The 20,057-nt window shown below is 45.1% G+C and overlaps 1 protein-coding gene across 3 annotated transcripts in view; it reads left to right on the top strand.

The window, feature by feature from the left end:
- The window catches only part of MEIS1 (Meis homeobox 1), a 129,078-nt gene that overhangs the window by 2,849 nt on the left and 106,172 nt on the right, over positions 1–20,057 (top strand). For 2 of the 3 annotated variants that reach the window (XM_037126281.2, XM_037126283.2), the window contains exons 3-6: positions 1,768–1,909; positions 2,419–2,469; positions 3,248–3,298; positions 4,742–4,888. In XM_037126281.2, coding sequence (XP_036982176.1) covers positions 1,768–1,909; positions 2,419–2,469; positions 3,248–3,298; positions 4,742–4,888 — 391 coding nt within the window. Of the gene's footprint in view, positions 1–1,272; positions 1,564–1,767; positions 1,910–2,418; positions 2,470–3,247; positions 3,299–4,741; positions 4,889–20,057 lie in introns of those variants that run through there. The other variant, XM_037126282.2, reaches the window with a different exon arrangement.

Genomic DNA, 20,057 nt, shown 5'->3' with positions numbered 1-20,057 from the left:
GCTTCCCCTGTTTCCCTTTGCCCTCGGTAAGGGGAAAGCCAGAGCTCTCCGGACTGGAGGTACGTTACTTGGTGACTTTTCATTCGTATTGCAGGGAGGATCTGGGGAGGCTACCTGCCATTCCGGACGCTCCCCTCTGCACACACACTCCGCGTCCGCCCGGCAGCGGCTGGTTCGGCCGAGGCCGAGGCCAGGAAGGGGTCCCGGTGCAGGAGAAGTTGCCCCAGGTCCCTTGTCCTCTCTCAGCGGGTCGGAGCCCTGGCTCTCTCCACCGCCCTGGGAAAGCGTTTAGGGGTTTCTAATTGTAGACTCCTTTGTGCTGGAACGAAACTTTTAGTTTAAGGGAAAATCTTTTAAGCCACTGATTGTTCTGACTTGCTAAGTTTACTCGGTCACCGTACGCTGGTTCTGCCACCGCACAATAAAACCCAGGGAGGGACAGTGGCAGGTCAGGCAAGGGAAACAAGCTTTGCATGTATGAAGTCTGACCACTGTAGTCAAGGAGAGGAGCTCCATGTGAATTGTTACAGACGTTAAGAAACTTGTCGTCGTTTTCGTGCTTTGTGATCAAAGGCTAAACCTGAGGGATTTGGAAGTGGGTGCCGGATGCTGTGGACTGTGTTGTTTTCTGGCTGCGGTTCACCCCGTGTTTCTCCGGCCTTTCTGTTAGACGCCGGACTGGTAAAATCCTTTGAAAGTCCCTTGCGCCTACTGTGTCGATGAATTTGGTGACCTATTTTGACTTTGCAGCAACTTTTATTTCTTTTTTTTGAAAAAAAATCGCGCAGCACTGACCCTCCCCAGCAGCACGCCCTTTCTGCTATTTTTCTGGTCCCTCGTGCGATAGGTTGGTTTGTTTAAATCCCAGCGTTCTCTCCGCAGCGTTAACTGCAAATGGTTTAGGCTCTGGGGCAGAACATTTGGGGAAGCTTTGAAAAAGACCCCAAACTGTTAAATTCCCAGCTGGGCTGTGAGAGCTAAAAGAGCTAATAAAAGACTTGAGACATCTCCTTGGCCATTAGAAGAAGCCTTTTTTTCCTTCTTCTTTTACGGGCTGAGATAAGCGACATCTAGGCCCCTCGCAGTACTAGCTGCCTTCCCAGTCCGCAGGGACAAAATAAAAGGCTTTCCTGCAGGACCATGGGAAGGAACTTTCTTTGGGGGGTGGTGGGGGCCATGGCCCAGGGAAGGGACTGGGTGCAGGGAGAGGAGGAGGCGCCTCCTTGCTCTCGAAGGGCCGAGGGGGGGGGGTCGGTAGGTGCGGCCCCCTCTCAGCCGGTCCCTCCGCCTCAGAGGTCCTTTCCCCAAGTTAGCTGAGCGCCTGTCACCGAGATCCCCGGCCCGGGCTTCGCGAGGCCGCGAGGAAGCCACGCGAAGGAGCTGCCCCGGCCCCTGTCCCCAGCGCCTTTCTGCCGCCCCGGGTGCTGGACGTGCCGCAGAGGGACAAGGGCTTGTCGGGTGGGAAACTTCATTCAAAATGGCTGCTGGAACCGCTTGGGTTTTATTCTTAGCAAATGTTACCAATTTCTCCGGCCAGATAAACTGCACCGATCCTCAGACACGGTCCGTGGCTTAGGACCTCCAATTTCGGGGCCCTAGGAGGCGGGGGAGGCGAGCGGTCCCCTGGGTGGGGGGAGGGAAGCAGTAGATGACAAAATCAGGGAGGGGGTCCATGCCTCCAGCTCTTCTGGCTGCTTTTCTGGGGCACTCCCCCCCTGACTTGGGACTAACCACTGTGTTGTTTGTGACTGTTGTATTTTCTTGCAGACACCCCCTCTTCCCTCTCTTAGCACTGATTTTTGAGAAATGTGAATTAGCTACTTGTACCCCCCGCGAGCCGGGGGTGGCGGGCGGGGACGTCTGCTCGTCAGAGTCATTCAATGAAGATATAGCCGTGTTCGCCAAACAGGTCAGCAAAATAAATGTTTGAAAAGTAAAAGAAAAAAAAAAAAAAGGGACCTCCCTCCCCCCACCCAGCATATTTGCAAGTGTAAGCAGCAAACAGGCCACCCTGAGCCATGCCTGTTAGAGCCACCCTGAGACTTTCCTCCCGTGTAGCGCCTGCGGGTGACGCAAAATCGCCCCTATTCGCCCCAACTCAAACTGCTTGACCCCATGCGGAAAGCTGCCTTTATAAAATAAACCCACCACCACCACGCGCTGGGGCTGCCTGCGCCGTGGCGAGCCGCACAGCCTGCTGTAGAAGCCTGGCTGCTGGTGGAAGTCACCCTGAGCTCCGGGCGCGCTTTCGGCTCGGTTCCCGGCGACGCGGTTCTGCGCGGGTTGGACCCGGTGTCCCCGGGTCCCTCCCGGAGGTGCCATCCTGGCCCCGACAGTGTGATAAGGCAAGAAACTAGGAAGGCGACCAGATTGCAAATGTTTCTTTCTCTCCCCCCACCCCTTCTCACTTGTGTTTAGATTCGAGCAGAAAAACCTCTATTTTCTTCTAATCCAGAACTGGATAACTTGGTAAGAGCTGACCCCTTGCTCCCCTCCCCACTGATCCCCCTCCTTGCTTTGAGAACCCCGAGGTCTCTAGACGGGTCTTCCCGCCGCTGCAGGTCGGCTGCAAATGTTCCGGTGCACGGACAAGTGGTCCGGGACAAGGTCCCCGGGAAATAAATTTATCTAGAGAGGGGCCGGGCGGGCGAGCGGCGCGGAGAAACGCGAGCTTTGTTTTTTATGACAGCCGGGCAGTGCAGCTCTAATCAGCGCGGGGATTTATCTCCGGGCCTGTCAGCGTGTGTGCTTAAACTTTTCGGGCTTCCCAGCCCTCCAAGTCGCGTCACGAGGGCAGCGACCGGGCAGGAGCCCCCGGATCACCGGCTTGCCCGAAAGATGTGCGGAGGGCAGCAGGAAGTGTGCAGTGCCGAGAGCCACAATTTGGGGACTATTCGGGCTACTTTCCCTGCACACCTTCCCAGGAAGCATCTAGTTCAGGGATGTGGCCCCTTAAGGGTGGGGTGGGGGCATTTGGGCTGAGAAAGGGGACAGCCTCACGGGGGAGGAGAGTGTTTATGACCCCCACTTAGATACTTTGCTGTTGTTTTAGCTATTTTTTTTCTCCTTAAGAAATATAAACCTCTAGATGCTACCCAGTCGCTGCTATTAAGTTTTAGTGTTATTGCCATAAATCAAAATAACTCTATTTACTGGGGGGTGGGGGTGGGCTGGAGATGCTAGAAGTGTAAGAGACAGTTTTCTGCAAACTAGGAATGGGGTGCTCATTCTTTTTGTGTCTTTGCAGATGATTCAAGCCATACAAGTATTAAGGTTTCATCTGTTGGAATTAGAGAAGGTAATTTCTCTAGCCTCTTTTTCTTTTGCATCCGCACCCCCAAACACACAGGGTGGGGGGAGGGTCCAGAATGGCTGAAGTTCAGGCTTCTGAAACATTTGCATAAATGTCTTTCTTTCTGGTAATTAGTGTCAAGGCCAATCTTAGCGTCCATTTCTCTTTGCAGTTTAATTACAATTTCAGCCACTAAAACCGGGATCACAAACGCCCTAGCATTGTATTCATTCTTAATACCTTTCTGGCTTTTATAGATAGTTGCAATTCTATGCATCTCCTTGATGTTTAGAATGCGTTTGTGAGTTGCTTCCCAGGTTATACCTTTGTGGCCTCCTCCCTTCCTCTTCCTCCTCTTCTTTGCTACCTCTGAAAGGGGGAAGTTTTGTTTAGTTTCACTGAGTTTCTGGAAGACAGTCTGAGAGCAGCCGCAGGTCAGACACAGAGGAGAGGCGGAGGGGGTGGGGTGGGGGGTGGGGAGGAGGAGCGGACGGGACGGGGAGTCTGGAGGAGGTGGTGGGAGAGACACATTAAACGTTTTGCAGAGACAAAGCAGAGTTGATAGTTGTGTCAATTTCTTGAAACTGCACACACCCCACCTTCACACTCAAGAAAGGGTGTGGGATAACACAATTTTGCTAGCTGTTCTATAAATCTCAGCAATAAAAACTTAATGCATTGTAATTCAAACTAACATGGAATTGCAAGCACACTGGGGTTTCTTGTGAATTTCTGCATGGCACTGATGACTGGGGCCAGGAAGACACCAGTCCACTCACACCGGAGTATTCTGAAGCAACCTCTTTCCCTTAAAAAAAATCTATTTGATACATTTTTGTGGCTCCAGGTGTTTTTTCATATCATGAGTACTGGCAATTTGATTTCCTTTTTTTAAAAAGGAAGTATACTAAAATATGCTTCTTATGGATGCAAACCCTAATTACAAGTATTATAGGGACTTTAATATGTTTTGTCAGACATATATCCTACGTCCCCGCAGTACTGGTCCTTTGAATACGTAGAGTATCTGTACATATACATATCATGTATATTATATATAACATATATATATGCATTTTCCCTAGGCTCGTTGGGAAAAACCTATGATTAAGTCACTGGATGAAATTAAATAGTTTACCTTAAATGTCATCCAGGCAGGTCACCTCTCTAATGGCCACAGCCCTGGAAGCAGATGAATTTAACACGGGTGTTGAATATGTTGTAGCCTGTGAATCATCTTGTCACTGTCAATTTTCTGGGATATCTCTATTTTGCAAGAAAAGAAAGTTATTCCTAATTCTGGTTGCGTCTGGGGGTCTCTGGAGGACAGTTGCCCAATGTTTCCCCTATTTGGAAGTTTGGGTCTCACAAAGGGGGTGGATTGCACTTGTCAGTGTCATTTATGCTCTCCTGATTATATTTCCATTTTTTATTCCCGTCATAATGTAGGTACACGAATTATGTGACAATTTCTGCCACCGGTATATTAGCTGTTTGAAAGGGAAAATGCCCATCGATTTGGTGATAGACGACAGAGAAGGAGGATCAAAATCAGACAGCGAAGATATAACAAGACCAGCAAATCTGACTGACCAGGTATGTGCTTTTCAATTTCAAAGTCCGTGGGAAAAAAAAAATCTGTATGCATATTGCTTGCTGGGTCACTACCAACTCCTTTTATTATTTGCATATGATTAAGTCCCTTTTAGATACATTTCCATCGAAATGAAAAATTTTGAATAATGTGGCTATTATTGCTTCATTAAGGCTGGCTCTGGGATTCGACCTGGAGAGATGAGCTTGTAAAAGCTTTGCCTGCAAACTTGACCTGTTTCTTGTCGCTTTTAATTTTTGTCTTTATTTTATTTACCCTCTATAATAATGTGCGTGTTAACTGCCAGTGACCGCCTCTGATTGTAGGGCTTTGTTCTGAAGCATTCCCCCCCCTTCTATCTTGAAGAAAAGAAAAGTGTAGGGTCTGCTTATTTTTTTTATTTTATTAGGCATAAACCCAAGATAGGTGGTCTAAGGAAGACAGCGAGGGTTTGAAATCTAGCAAATGCTGGCTATTTTCTCCCTGTCTATACGGTTCATTAGCCTGGCTTGTCAGTTTTCCTCGGCCCAGCGCTTCTAGACCTCACTGAACATTGCTTTGTGCAGTGCTCGCTGCAAGCTCGCCCATTTCATTGTACTTCATAGAAAAAATAAGACCAGGCCAAGGGTATAAAAACAGATAAATATGGACTTTTCCTCCTTTCCACTCATCCTCCATCTGGTACGTGCTCTGGGCCCCCTGGGTGGGCAGCTTTTGGAGACGTCAGCATCAGGACAGCTCGGGAGGCTCCCTTGGTGTGGCGGGTGGGGGACCTCGCGCCACCTTGACTCTCAGCTGCCCAGTTTCGCTTGCTTCGCCCCTTCCTGTCCAGTCCTCCCTCCAGGCCCTGCTTTCGCTGCGTTGCTGGATGCGGACCACTTTTATTTGGACTTGCTGCGCGGGGAGGAGGGGGGCGGATTTCTCTCCCTCTTTCACTCCAACATCACTGCTGGCTCCCAGTGCCTCTCTCGGTCCAGTTGCTATGTCTCCGGATTGGTCCAAAGGAGTTGCAAAAATAGCATGAAAGTGAAAACGTGAGGAGTGGATGGGATAAAACAGGGCTCACGACAGCTCTCCGTTGCGAATTGTTGCAATGCGTCTGGAGATTTGGGTTGCGGGGGCCTCCTCCGTGTCTCCATATGTAAGGGAAGGCCCAGAGTTGTTTCTCTTTTTGACTTGGCACGTGAGTCCTGTCTTGGGGGAGAGATCAGCCTGCCTTTGTTAAGCCAAAGGACCGCCAGTCATGCAGCTTTCCTTACAAATTCTGCCAGGAGCACTGCTGACCAGCGGCTATTTTGCAGGGTCCTCGCCCGAGTGCCCGACTCCACAGTCTTGGTGTCACCTCAAAGTTTTCTTCTCTCAACATCACCCCCTTAAAATAAATCCCTAGCTGGGGTTTCTCTGGGGAACTCCGCGACGGAGGCTGCACACACACTCCTTTCCCCAGGAGGTGTGGAGAGCAGGCGGGGCTGAGCTTTAAAAGCGCCTAGGCGCCGGCCCTTACTATTTTTTGGCAAGTTGCAAACTTTCGGCAGTGTAGACCAGTGCACAGGAGAGCCAGCCTGCGCAGCCCCGGCGCGGCCCAGAGGAGGTGGGAAACCTGCCGGCGGCTGCCGGCTGGGCCTGTCCCGAACCTCTCGGACTGCCCGGCCCACCAGCCCTCGCCCCTGGGCGAGGTTCCGCCGAGGAACCCTCGTATAGCTGCTGTTGAATAAAAATTGTAATCCAACAAGCCTAACTAGAAAATGGGATTCTAAAAGCTTCATAGTGCTGGGTACATAAAGCTATTTGAGCAAATTACAAGAATAGCTTAGGGGCATGAATGAAATCAACACTTTAATTGCCTCCAAAATGAAGATTTATACCCCATTTTCTCAACGAATCATTATTTTATTAAAGTCAAAGATAAAGGACCAAAGTTATGGGGTGTTTTGGGGAGATCCAAAATTGCTATAACATCACTGAATTTCCTCCCCAACTCCTTCGGTAAATTTTTGTTACCCAGTTACTTTAAACGGAGATATGCAGATTGGTAGGTACTTCTGTTGAGTGAAAATGCGCATTTTATTCTCCTCCCCCGCCCCCACCTATAAAAGGAGAAGCGTGCCTCCCGCCCCCACCGCCAGTAAGGGGGCTTCGCAGCTTTGGAGGAGCTGGTGGCGCTGTTGGCTTGTGTGCGTAGGCACGGTCGCAAGACCCCTAGGGCTCACCTGCGTCCCAGTTGGTCGGAGGGCAGCAAACCCAAGTTTGTTGTTTCTAACTGACCGCTTCCCGGGAGCCAGGAAAGAGTGTAACCGGGCTCCCTTTGGAGCAAGGAGCGCAGAGCACCGGGCGCACGAGGGACTGTGCCTCGCAAGCAGAGTGGAGTCCCCTGTTCTGGGAGGTGGGGAGCGAGAGACAAGGCACATAGGCCGCCAGGTGGGCGCCAGTTTCCCCACTGGAGCATGCTCACCGGTGCCGGGCCACTGGACCCCTAGCGCGGAGCCCTTGGGGCCAGGCCCAGGAAGGACTGCCTCGCCACCTGTCTGCAAATGTGGCCCAGCCAGTTTGAGCGCGCCGGGACTAGATGCTTCAGGTGTGGCGCGAGCGCTGGGACTCGTTAGCTCATTAACCCCTCTGTCTCTAGGGCCTGCTGGCGGCATGGTTTATTTTATTTTACTTTTTTTCCCGGAGGGCGTGAAGGCTGCCACCCGCGCAGGGACTTGGGATGGACGACTTTGATACAAGTCGGTTTCCCGGAGGGCTCTGTCGGTGGAAATCCACTTGGCCTTGTAGTGTTGTTGGTTTTTTTGTATTATTATCATCATCATCATCATCATCATTATCATCAGATTAAGTCTTCGGTAGAAACTGTGATCCCGTGCCCCCTCCCGTCCCACCCCTCATTTCCACCCCCAGACCCTGAAGACCAACGCCGGCACAGCCCTCCCGGGCGCCCTCTCCCGACGGTCACGCTCGCGGCCTCTGCACCGGCTCTCCTGAAGCCAGAGGACTGGGATCTTGAAGGTTTTAGGTCTCGGCATGGTGTGAGAGCCGGGATGCGACTGGGCAGTGGGTGTAGGTGGGGACCCGGGCGGGAGGCATCGAGGCTAGGGCTGAGCCTGGCTGGTGATGGAGAAGGACGCAGGTCCGAAGGGAGGAGGGGCGCGCGTTCCGGAGGTCGCGGTGAAACTGGGGCGCCCAAAGGGGTGAGGTAGGGAAGAGCCTGGACGCTCAGCGGATAGACTCCAGGCCACACTTCAAGGAGTCGTCGAGTGAAGGCTTCCTCTCCGGGGTTCTCTGTTGCTTGCCACTCCTTGAATCTAAGCATTTTCTACTCTGAGACTGGGTCGAGAGAGAGCGGGGAGAGACGCGAAGGGTCTCCAGACCCCCAAGGCCGCTTTCTGGGTGGCCACGCCTTCGCGTAGCGAGCTGCGAACTAGCGGGGCCTGTGCTTCGGCGCCAGCCCGGGTTCTCCTACCAGCAGCGGAAGGCAAAGAAATGGCCCCCTTGGATTACAGTTTTTATTCCACAGCAGCTCTCCGGGGGGTCCTCGGCGGAATCTGCATTTAACAGCTCCAGGGCGAGGGCTGCCAGGCTGCGCCGGGCACCCTGTTGCACGTTAATCCAGATTTGTCACTGACTTCTAGGGAGAAGTAATGTGGCTCCCAGAGTAATGTGGAACCAGAGAGCCTCGCTGGCCAGGCGGGTTAAGTGCCAAGTGCTGGTGAGCTCCCGCGGGAGCGGGGACGGCTTCCAGGCCGGTGAGGCCCGGGCTGCAGAGGCCGGCCCTGCGGGCCGCGGGGATCCGGGGCAGCCCTGGGCCAGTGAGCTTTGCTTCCCCACAGGGCCAGGGAACCCTGGTGGCGATTGTTTCACTTTAAAATTCTGGAATGTTGTTTCCGAAGCATAGTTTAAAATAAAAATTCTTTAAACTGAACTTGTACTTGACTGAAAAATACCGCCTCCCTTCAAAGTGGGATGGGGGTGAATCTAAGGGAGAGTTAAGCTTTCTTTTTCGGAGAGGTGTTTATGGATAGGGGTGGGGATGGGAGGGCGAGGGGCAGACTAATGTCCTTGATGAACTGGATCTGCTGTTTTAGAGAAAAGAAATAGGTGAGGCCATCAGATATTTGCTAATACTAGAAACACAGGCGATTTGGATTGTCATCCAAATAAGAAGCTGGACACATATCAAGAAAATGATCCCATTGCCAGGCAGTTTGTTTCTAAATGCTTGCACGGGGATACATCTTATTTAAGTTGTAAATACTGCATAGGGTCCCACTTAACACCTTAATCCTGGGTCCTCTGGGTGCACAGGCCTTGTGAGCGGTGAGGTCTCAGAATGATCTGCCTTTTCCTTTTGATCGTTGTTGTGGGTCATGTGGTTCACTCTTAATTTCTTTTTTGAAATATGTCAAAGGGGAAATTATGGCAAGGTTCTCTTTAATGATTAAATAATAAGGTGTTGACTGCTTGTCACTGCATTGCCTAATTGGGATGTTCATTCTAGGCCCTTTGTAGCTTAGAATCCTTTGAATTAGAAGTTAGTTGTGTACCAGGTGTGTTTTATGATTACTTTCTGATTGGCTTGTAGGGTGTCTTTATGTGTGAATTTCAGAGTAGGGGGTGTATTGATTCTTAATAGGGGCTCTTGAAAAAAGTTTCTAGAAAAAAAGTACAGAGTGTGTGCTGAGATAGGTCAAGGTCCATCACATTGTTAAATGTCTCAAAGTCTAAATGTTAGTACTACAAAAGGATTCGCTTTTCAGAGTCTCTCTTGCTCTCTCAGTCCCCAGTGCAAATTCCATGGTTAATGGAAAACAATGATACTAATGCTACTTTGTCCAGAGTAAAGCCCCGTAACTGTAACTGTTGTTCAGTGACTTAACTAGCTCTGTGGCAGTGGGTCCCTCGCAGCAGCCCTTCCCTCGCCAGAACGACTCTTGGTGCTTACGATTTGGAAATACAGAGAGTGGTTGTGTGTACTATTGCTATCAATCCTGACTTAGAGAATTTTATTAGAAAACATGGGGAAGCTTAAATAGTAGAGGAAGAAGAGAAGGATGAGGAAGAGAAAGAGGAGTACCATGTGGGCCCTGCCTTGAAAAAAATCACTGAAATATCATGCTATAATCGTCCAGCTTTGAAAATAAACAAATTTTAAATCATTATGTTTTCAAACACTCAAGTGTTTAAATGTTAAAATGTTTGTCATAGTCCCAGAGATTTAAAACACAGCTGTTGCTGGGTGACGGAGGGAAAATTATGCAGTAAAACTCTATACTCTTAAAAACAAAGGCTATTTGTGGTCCCATAGTAGAAACTTTGGTTTCTTAAGGCCAAGCAGACAAGCTTCCAGGGGGCCTCCTGCTGTAAGACTGCTTCACCTTCCCTTGCAGGTGGAGTTGGAGAAACTGGGAAGAATGCAGAACAAGTTATAGTAAGACACTTGTCATAAATACAAATGCCGTCAACATGAATTCAAATGAAGTATTTTCATTTTGGTAATGCTATGCTTTCCATTGCAATAGCAATATTTTCTTCTGAAACGTAAATATGTCAAACAAACATGGAATGAGAAAGTTTTAATAGATGATCATTTAATCATCAAACACAACCCAAATATGTATACAGCAACTTTTAAAGGAAAGTTGGCATTCAGCCAAATTCCTACAGGGCCTCGCAGGGAGATGATCAAAAATGAGCACGAAATAAGACTTCCCGTAAGAAGGTCTATAACTCAACATTATTTGACTCCACCATCAGGGAGATCATTGAAGGACAGTAAACTGACACCATTCTCAGTCATTTTTGTGACACAGTCTTATATGTTTGCCACTGCAGCATTTTATGGGGCCTTTTTGGGATTATGATATCTGTCATATTTGTATTAAAGTAGTACTTGAATTTATTTTATGAAACAAAAAAATTGCCATTTCTCCTGAGTGCAAAAAAAATTAATGTTTAAAAATCACATCAAAACTATGGGGAAGTGTTCTTTTCCAAATAAAGAAATGAAGACAGAAGCCATGTGGCCATGTCCTGGACAACTGTGCAGATATCAGACTTACAGGTTTTCAAAACCCCAATGAGAGCAACACCGCCCTCAGCCCCAGGGGGCTGGGCGCCCTCACTGTCAGGAAATGTTGGGATGTGCTACCTGTTTCCAAAGTTAGGTCCAAAGCATGAGATCCAGCCTCCCCGTTTGAACTTTAACAAGAATTCCAACATTTGACTTTCGGGATTCAATAGAAGTTTGGATATCTTACTATTAATATTTATAAACAAATCTTGTGGGTATAAAATCAGTTTTGAAAAAGTCAAGCAGATGAGGATGTGTGTAGAGTGTAGATGATAAAGGGACTTTTTTGCTCTCTCCTTAATTTGATGTGCTGTGATTTCAGGATTATGGAAATTTGGAAAAGCTTTTGGGAGTCTTAAATAACCTCTTCAAGAAGTCTACCTTTATCGGGCAACTTCTGGATTCCCCACACTTATAAATTTGACATTTTAATAAATGGTGTAGGGGATACCATGTGAAATAAACAAGAATATATCCATTTAGATATTTGTCACCAGAATCCAATTTCAATCCGTTTAATGCATTCATGTGTGCGAAATTAAAGCAATTGGCAACACTTTACTAGACTCTCTCTGAGCACTCTTTCCAAATAGCATTTCTTAATCTAGGAAATATGTTCTTGTAAGAGGAAAACACCACAGTGCAAATCTTTTGAAATTATTTTATATTTCTGTACTTCTTGGTTTCCTAAAATATACCATAAAGAGTGACTCTCTGGCAAAATAAGCTTATTTCTACATTTATTGAATTACATACTCATTGTTTATTGGTATCATGAGTATATACAGTTAAATGCAAATTATAACCAGAACTAAGTCATTAACTCTCCTTAAGGTATGCAGCAAGCCCGCCACAGCTTTTCCATAACATGTGCACGGACGCTAAACAGATGGAGGGTAAATAAATAAGTTGCAAAAATAAATTTTACGTTAATTCTCAAAAATACATTTCTACAATTGATTCTTCCCCTGATACTTTTCATGACTCTAGTTACAATTACAGGATTATAATCATGAGGTAAGGAACCTGGAGTGTGAAATGTTATGGTTCTTTAAAAAACTTAAATGGAATTATATTTTTCCACAGAAAGGAAATATTGTTACTACTAATAGGTTTACTAGGTAATACTTTAAACCACCACAGTTTTTTATGAGTTTAACACATTTAAGTAACATTTTATAGTCTTGCTACTTTTTTTTTTAGTCGGACACAATACAAAGTCTTAAATTTCACAATGCATTGAAGCATACATTATTTTGACTCATTAAGATGATAATAGTAAATAAATAATATTTTGAGTTATATTAGAATTCTTCCCTGACAATATATGCGAACTTGAAGTTAATTGTATTGCTGGTGAATTCCCATTTCTGTAGATTTTTTCCCTTATTCTTCACAATGCCAGCCAATAGCATGTTTATTATCCTTGTTTATTATTCATAAATATCTGAGTTGTTGGTTGTCATTTAGCAAGGCAGAACTACAGCTCTTTCTCTTTCTGATCTCTTCTTTTCTGCTGTTTGGTAAGCCTCCTCTGCCTGCGACTGGATCTCCAACTAGTCTGCTAGATCTGGTTTCCCTCTTTGAGTACCTTGTGGGTTTATTTGCCTGAGAAGATGAAGAGTGGTACTCGCTTTAGAGTGAGAATGAATGGAGACCAAAGTCATCAACCTGCGCTTTACAGTTAGGTGAAAAGCTGAAAACTATGTTTCTTGCTTGCCTTCCCTGGGGCTGTGAATACTTGATATAAAGATTCATATCAGCCCCTTTGTGTTCTTTCTCTTAAGGCCTAGATGTTTGTTTTCGGTGACTGTATTCTTAACTGATAGTCCATCTTTGGTCCCAGACCTCTGCGATTTGCATCTTATTCTGCATTTGCATTCACATTGTGTCCCATTGAAACTCTTTAAAGTGAAGTGTGTTTATGACTATTATGAAACTCTGGAAAATGAAGTTTATAATGAAATCAACATAGTTATCAAAAACCAATGAAAGGAATGATTTATTGCAAACCCAGACTTTTTCATCCCATCCAAACTTGTAAAAGGCTTATCTTTCTTCTTTTAAAATTATTAGAAGCTGAATGAATAAGAATTTCTTTGACAATAAATCTCCTCTTAATTTCTCTATAACTAGTTGGATGTGTTCTTGAACATTAACTTAATTTGATAGACAAGCTATAATTAACTGTGACCTATAGTGTTTTCTGTTATTCAGAAACTATTCCTCAGCTATTTCAAAACTTAATTTCCAGCTAAATGGTGTACGATGTCTGAGGTTATTAAGGCATACTTACACTATTTACAAGAAATGGAAATAGTTTGTGTGTCTGTAGGGCTTCTAAAGGGGTGTACTCTGGGGGTAGGTGCTAACAATTTTTACAAGGTAAAGTCCTAGCAGACTAGTGCAGGTGGGCTATTTTCTTTTTCCAAGATAGTTTTTTTTCTATTCACTGCAATATTAAAGTGTTTCACACTGAAGGAAGAAAAAAAAAGCCCTGCGTATTTCATGGGGCAAAACCTCACACATTACATTTTAAATCTAGGTATTTTACTGACCATAAAAACCAGTAATGTAGAGAGTATTAAAAGTTGCAGCAAATAGGTATGACTCTATTAACTATGTTGCTGCAAACAGAATAGAAACTTAAGCAGCAAAATTAAATGGGGCATTTTGAGTTTAGCTGGAACATTGATGTGCAAGTTCCCACTAGATCTGGAGTTGTTTTAAACTTAAGAATATGCTATTTTAAGAACTTTGTGATAACTAACTCACCATTAAAGTTTACTTTTGTTTGAAATTGGTCATTCTTAGGAGACTGTCTCAAGAGTAGCCACCCTGCCCTTCACTCTTGAACAGTTCAGATAAATGTATGATTTATTTACAGTCTGTTGTATACATTATTTATGGGAAATATGCTATAACTCTACAGAACATATGGAATTTATCTTTGCCAGATACGGGTGGCCTTTCTGCCAAAAATGGAATAGACTTAAGTAGATAATAAGGTTACCCTCAGTGTACAGATAAATATCATCTTATAGAGTCATTACGTGTTTCTGTTTCATAGTTCCAGATGCATGTACATTTTTCTATTTTTATTTTAATTGTCAAAGTTTTTTGGGTTTTTTTTTTTTGGCTCTAGTTTCTGCCAAAGAGAATCAGGAATATGACATTTTGAATTGATCTTGGTGATAAATTTATTTCTTTGAAGGAAAGATTAAAAGACACTGTGTAGCAGAATCATTTAACCCCTTTATTTCCTTCAGCACGCTCCTCTGTCGGTTAATATGTTCTACATTTTCTGGAAAATATTGTCCCTGGAAGTTTTAACACTTGCTGTGCGGTTTGGTGGCTTGGCCCATTCTGAGATTTTATAAGCTGTGTTCAGTAACAAAATCGCCACGGGAAGTATCTTGCCCCAAATCACAGAGACGTGTAGATTGTGCTTGTTCTAATGCACATCAAATGTACTGTGGATGTTCAGCTATTTTTTAGTCTAATAATTATTCAAAGCCAGTATCAATCTGCATTTGAGTGAATATAAACATTTTTATTCTGGAATTTGGGATTTGTAGCAACTCAATTTTATTTTCCAAATTACCTTGCCATTTCAGTCAGGTGCATTGTTCTTCCCTCTACTGTTTTGACATTCTAAAGGTTTGCTTGCCACCATAATGGTGAGTTGCTTGAGTGTTTAATGTTTGTTGAGGGCATGTAAAGAACATGCCAATAGAAAAAGAGGAGAATAAAACATGAACAAATCAATTATGGGGCTTTTCTTCACTTGTAGTGTCCATCTAATATTCCAAATACTCTATAACTCTTATAATGGTATGAAGAGCATCGGGAATAATCACCTCAGGTATGACTGGAGAACGGCATTCTGATGGACTGGAATTCTTTAAAAAGTGCACCAACAGTATAACTTGGCCCCTACTTCTGGGATTCACAGTTGCTTTGGTTGATCTCTCAGTTAAGTGCCTTGAAACAGAGAGAGCCTTGCATTCTAGGAACCAGAAATGCAAGCTGAATTTCAGGATGCGTTGAGAAAGTCCAGGATAAATTTTACCCAAAGATAAATAAGGAAGGTAGGAATAACACTTTCCCTACCTCAAAATTTAAGACTCTGAGACCTTAAGGATTTAGAACTCCTGAAGGATTGATGGGTACTTAAAAAATAAAAGTTGACTGAGAAGATAAAAAGGTTCTCCAAAAAGAAAAACCACAGGGAAATTGGAAAGTAGACTGTTGCTCATTGTTAGCGGGTATCAGTGGTCCATGTAAATTTCCATGCTTCTTTTATCTGAAAGATAGTGCCATAAGGTAGTTGAATAAAACAAGATTACATCTTGGCTGTTTTTTTTCTTTTTCTGTCTCACAAAAAAAATTGTGGATTTTCTGGTCTGAGAGTCTGAAAGCAGAATAGAGAAAATTTCTGAAACTCTAGAGAAAGAGCCATTCAGTGCACCAACTAACTTTTAGTGACGCAGCCTCTCAGGCCAGCAGGGTCGGGCTGAGGTGTGCACGCTCCAGAACCGGGGTGCTGGCGTTTGGCTGGATGAGGCTCTGCGGGGGAGGGTGGGCCTGTACCTCCAGGAGCCCCGGTTTCACCATCTGAAAATGGGGATGATAAAAGAACAGACATTACTGAGTTCCTTGTAAGAATTAAATAAGGATGCATGTAAAGCATTTAACATAGTAAACCCTAAATAAACAGAATGAGGTGTTACATGATATCATATCTTTGTACTTACATGCTGCTCAACCATCAACAACATGAATTTGACCTGGGGAAGGAAGATCAAATAGTGGTTAATGGAATGTTTTTTTTATTGACCCTTTTTTAAACCGTGAGTTTTTTTTAAATATCATTTTAATTTTTATTAGGAGGGTCACTACTGTTCTGATTTCATTGTAGTATCAGAGGAGAGGGTCCCTCAGCTGTGTTGCTGAGACAGCGCAGTGAGTGACTGCAGATTTGCTCTTGAGTTTAACTTCCAGTAACACTTATGTGCCGATCTTGGGCTCAGTACTTTTCCCCACATTTCCGCAGGCAGACGCCACATGGCTCAGGCCCAGTTGCTCATGAGGTCTCATGATCTACTTTGTACTCAAGATACAATGTTTTCTGCGTTATCAGATGTTCTCTTTACTAGGATGGTTGCCTAGAAAATGTGTGGTTTGAAGTTGTTTTGTATAAGACACTTTTGAGTTTATTTTATCTTAATATGTTTGCGGAGTGAGGAGCACTGAATACCAAGTTACAAATGTAAAATAAAACATTGGGAAGCGAGCAGTCTTCTAAAAGGGATTTTATAACTCCAGGTATACTGCCATAATTTAAAGAATCTTCTGCCACTCCTAATAGAAATGATAGAAAATACCTGGATTTCAGCAGAAAGCTCTTAACAGATAAATGAAGATGAACATATGAAATTTTAGGTACAAATATTTGGAAATATAATGGTACCAGTTGGAGTTTTTTTTTAAATTTTTGAACATTTAACTCTAAAACTACAGTTCACAGGTATGATTTTAAGGGTGGAAGCACATAGAGCCATGAAAATAATTTAATATAAGAGTATATTTTTATTAATAGTATGCCAGCCATAATACAATAGCATAGGAAAAGGAAATGTTATTAAAACATAAATAAGTACTTTGACTAAGATTCCTAGTGTCATGAGGCTTTATCTTCTTTTCTGTTTATGAGGTTTTTCTCCACAATAAACTGTAGAATTTGAACATTCAGCACAATTGAATAATTTGTGAATTACTCATTTATTTTCTGGTTTTAAGATGTGTGTGTGTGTAAAACGGTTGTCAGTTCTTGGCAGTTTCCCTTCGGTTGTAACTGTCCTTTTCCCTGGTGCTCTGTCTGCGGGCGCCTCCCCCGTGTAGGAGTCGGTGCTGTCCTCTGAGACCACGGTGGGGTCCCCGTGGGGTGGTTCCTCCCTCGACCCTCCGTGTAAAGGGACTGGGCAAAATGGAGCAGTGCTGCGTACATTCCATACGGCACGCTTTGGGGATATTTTGGTGGTGTTTTACATCTGCAGACTATTGCCTAGCATTATCGATCCATTTTTAATTTTGTGGACGAATGAATTCAACAGTGCAGATTAGTGACAACCCGAGAGCCTCAGAGCTGAGACCTAAAAGGTGTCAGACCGTGGGAAAGTCAGGTTTTAAGGGGCCCTGGGAGAGTGACCCACGGTGCTGGGCCTGAGCTTCCCAAAGGCCCTCACTGCCCGCAGAGCATCCCGGCCTTGAGGAGAGCTAGACAAGGTCGCATGTACTCAATGGCTAGTGGATGTAAGAAACGTTGTAGACTCCCAAGCTGCTTTACATGTCATTGCAATGGAACATTAAAATTAGGTTTTATCCGCATTCTTCCGCCGGATTCCTCCGCACATGGCGCGTGTGTGTTGCTGGGCGGGTGTGAGGGTCGGTGTGCTCTCGTGTGGCTCCCTGCATCTGAACCCGAGGCTTCAGCGATTTCTGGTGCCCATACAATCACCTGATACAAAACCTTTCATTTAAAGATGAAATTACTCCTTGGAGAATTTTTACCAAAGGCAAAAAAAACAAAAAAAACCCAAGGCACAAAAATTCTTCTCCTCCTCGCTACATGCCTCATTACACAGAGACAGAGGATCCAATGTTTGAAAAATTATCATTTTTGCAGGTTTTATTTGTGGTACGTGAGAACTGGGAAATATAGAACTCAATTTAACGAATGCTGTCTCTGCCTCCACAGACTACCCACGACTACTATCACATGATCTCATATATGTGGTTGTGTGTGTGTGCGCGTGTTTAAAGCAATATATCACAGTTGCTAAGTTGTCGAGGTTTTAGAAATCTGCCCTGTTTGATGCAGACTAGATGCGCTGAGGTTGTTTGTGAAGGTCCTGGCTGGGGCACCATAGCGAGCACTGTAGCGAGGGGTCGCTGAGTAACCACTGGGGCCCACTTCTAGGTTAGGAGTCCGCAGTGGCAAAGACAGCCGGCCAGCGACAGCGAGAAGAGGAAGTGCGGGGTTTTGATGAGAGCCGCAGGTCCTGAGAGGGGGTGCTGGATTGCCATCGTCTTTACCACTAATTTACCCTCTGCCCTGAGTCACCAAAGTTGCCCTTCAGGCCTCTATTACATCGGGTAGTAAGCACGTTTTATCACAGCATTAAAAAGGGGCTCAACAAGAACCCTGGCAGCCCTAGGGACTTGGCAGAGGCCAGGTTGTGAGGGCGGGGACAGGGAAGGAAATGAAAAAAAGGAGGAGAGTCGATGGAGAAAGTCGGAAGTGTGCGAGGGAGATAAACTTCTAACCAGGCGGCCTCTCAGGGGGAGGCACGTGTGGGGCCACCACCAGGGGCGCCTCCGGCTCGGAGCGCACCGCAGCCACCTCCCCACACTTGTTCATCGGTCAGCAGGACAGAGTGTGGGATTAGGGAAGGCTTCATCTCCAGACTGTTCCCAAGCACATTTGAATGTAACTCCTGAATCCATAGAATGTGTGCTCACTGAAGTATCAATGTGTGAGGTTCTGGTATTTAAAAATATCTAGAAGTTAAAAGGTAACAGGGCAGCATTGTGGCGTGAAGGCAAAACATCTGGCTCCATCTTGTCGTAGTTCAGTGAATTTTCTTTAATGATTTTAAGGAATTCTTTTCAAACCCACATAAATCATTTTCCTGGATGACTCGAATTTGAAGTTGGGTAGGCACAGCCTCAGGGGAGTATGTTTTGAGAGGAGCAGGCTCTCATGAATTGTAGGTGCTCTTTGGGCGTTGAGTGAGTTGAGTTCTTCTATGATGTGTTCTGGGTATCAAGCAGGTGCAAATTGGGGCCACTAAGATTTTCAAATCAGAGTGTCAATACATCAGACTTTCAATACTCACCTCTGTGTGGGCGTCTCTCTGGTCTCTTTTGCTCAGATGGCCCTATTGATTGAGAGATGTGTCAGGACCGTATCTGCTGAAGTTCTGTGCCTTTAAGGCACAGACATTGTTTAGGCAGAGGTGAAAAAGTCTCAGGGAGGGGAACTAAGTAGCTGTGACTGCCCTGGCCATGTGGAATGGTGGCATTCAGTGGTCCTGTCTGCTATGCTTCGTGGCTGAGCACAGATGCGCGCGCCCGTGTATGTATGGACACGTGGAGGTGTGGGAATGTGAGCAAGTATAGGCATTGGTGCGTTCCCCACACAGACCGGTGGCTTTCCTGATCTGGAGAGACTGGATCATTTACTTCTGGAGATCAGCCAGCTCTTTCAGGCCCCCCAGAGATCATTTACTAAAGAGACTCTGGTGGTTTGAAATGCAAAAGTACTTCCCCAAAGAGGAATCTGCCTATTGATAGATGCAGACTAACTTTAAATAACACTGTGATTATTTCATCAATTTTTACGTAGCTGCCAGTTGGCCTCTTCCAAGTCAAGATCACCAGACTCTAGTTTACCCATCTTTTTGAACGAGACAGGTAGTATAGAAATTTTGAATAAAAGAACCCCACTATTTTTGGGCCTAAAAAAAAAGATTCTGGCATCATACTGATGTGATGAATGACCAAGTGAGAAAATATGTCACAGTGCTTTGTATACTGTAAAGTGATTTATAAATATCAGGGATCAAATTAGACTTGATGGGGTGGGGAGGAGCAAGCCACCTGTAAAATCATGTTATTTGAAGGTGAAAATAAGATCAGTTTGCATTCCCTGAGCACACACCAGCTGGGAGATAGCCCAAGGCACACCAAGCTGCACGCTATGCCAGCTCCGGTTAACCATTCTTTCCAGAAGGTCTACAAACTGAATACACCTGTATGTAAATATTTCAGAGTTGACTAGGTCAGCCTGTGTTGTTACCTTAAGAACTATAGTAGCTGCCATTTATCGAGTGCTTGCTGCATGCCTGGAAATTTATGTGTTGTGTCTGCAGAGGAGTATTTCTTTATCCCCATTTGCAGGGTAGGGACGTTAGAGTTGGGGAGGTTGTGGCGGGTCTAAGACCATGGAGATGGTATAGTCAGATTTCAAAGTGGGATATATGTAGCTTCAAGTTCTCTTTCATCTGACTGTGTTATAGTACAATGGAGTATCACTCTAT

The sequence above is a fragment of the Artibeus jamaicensis genome, unplaced genomic scaffold (genome assembly GCF_021234435.1).
Source record: "Artibeus jamaicensis isolate MK-2021 breed Jamaican fruit bat unplaced genomic scaffold, CSHL_Jam_final contig_3174, whole genome shotgun sequence".
In the NCBI taxonomy this organism is placed as follows: Eukaryota; Metazoa; Chordata; class Mammalia; order Chiroptera; family Phyllostomidae; genus Artibeus; species Artibeus jamaicensis.
This window is presented reverse-complemented; position numbering and strand designations above follow the sequence as displayed.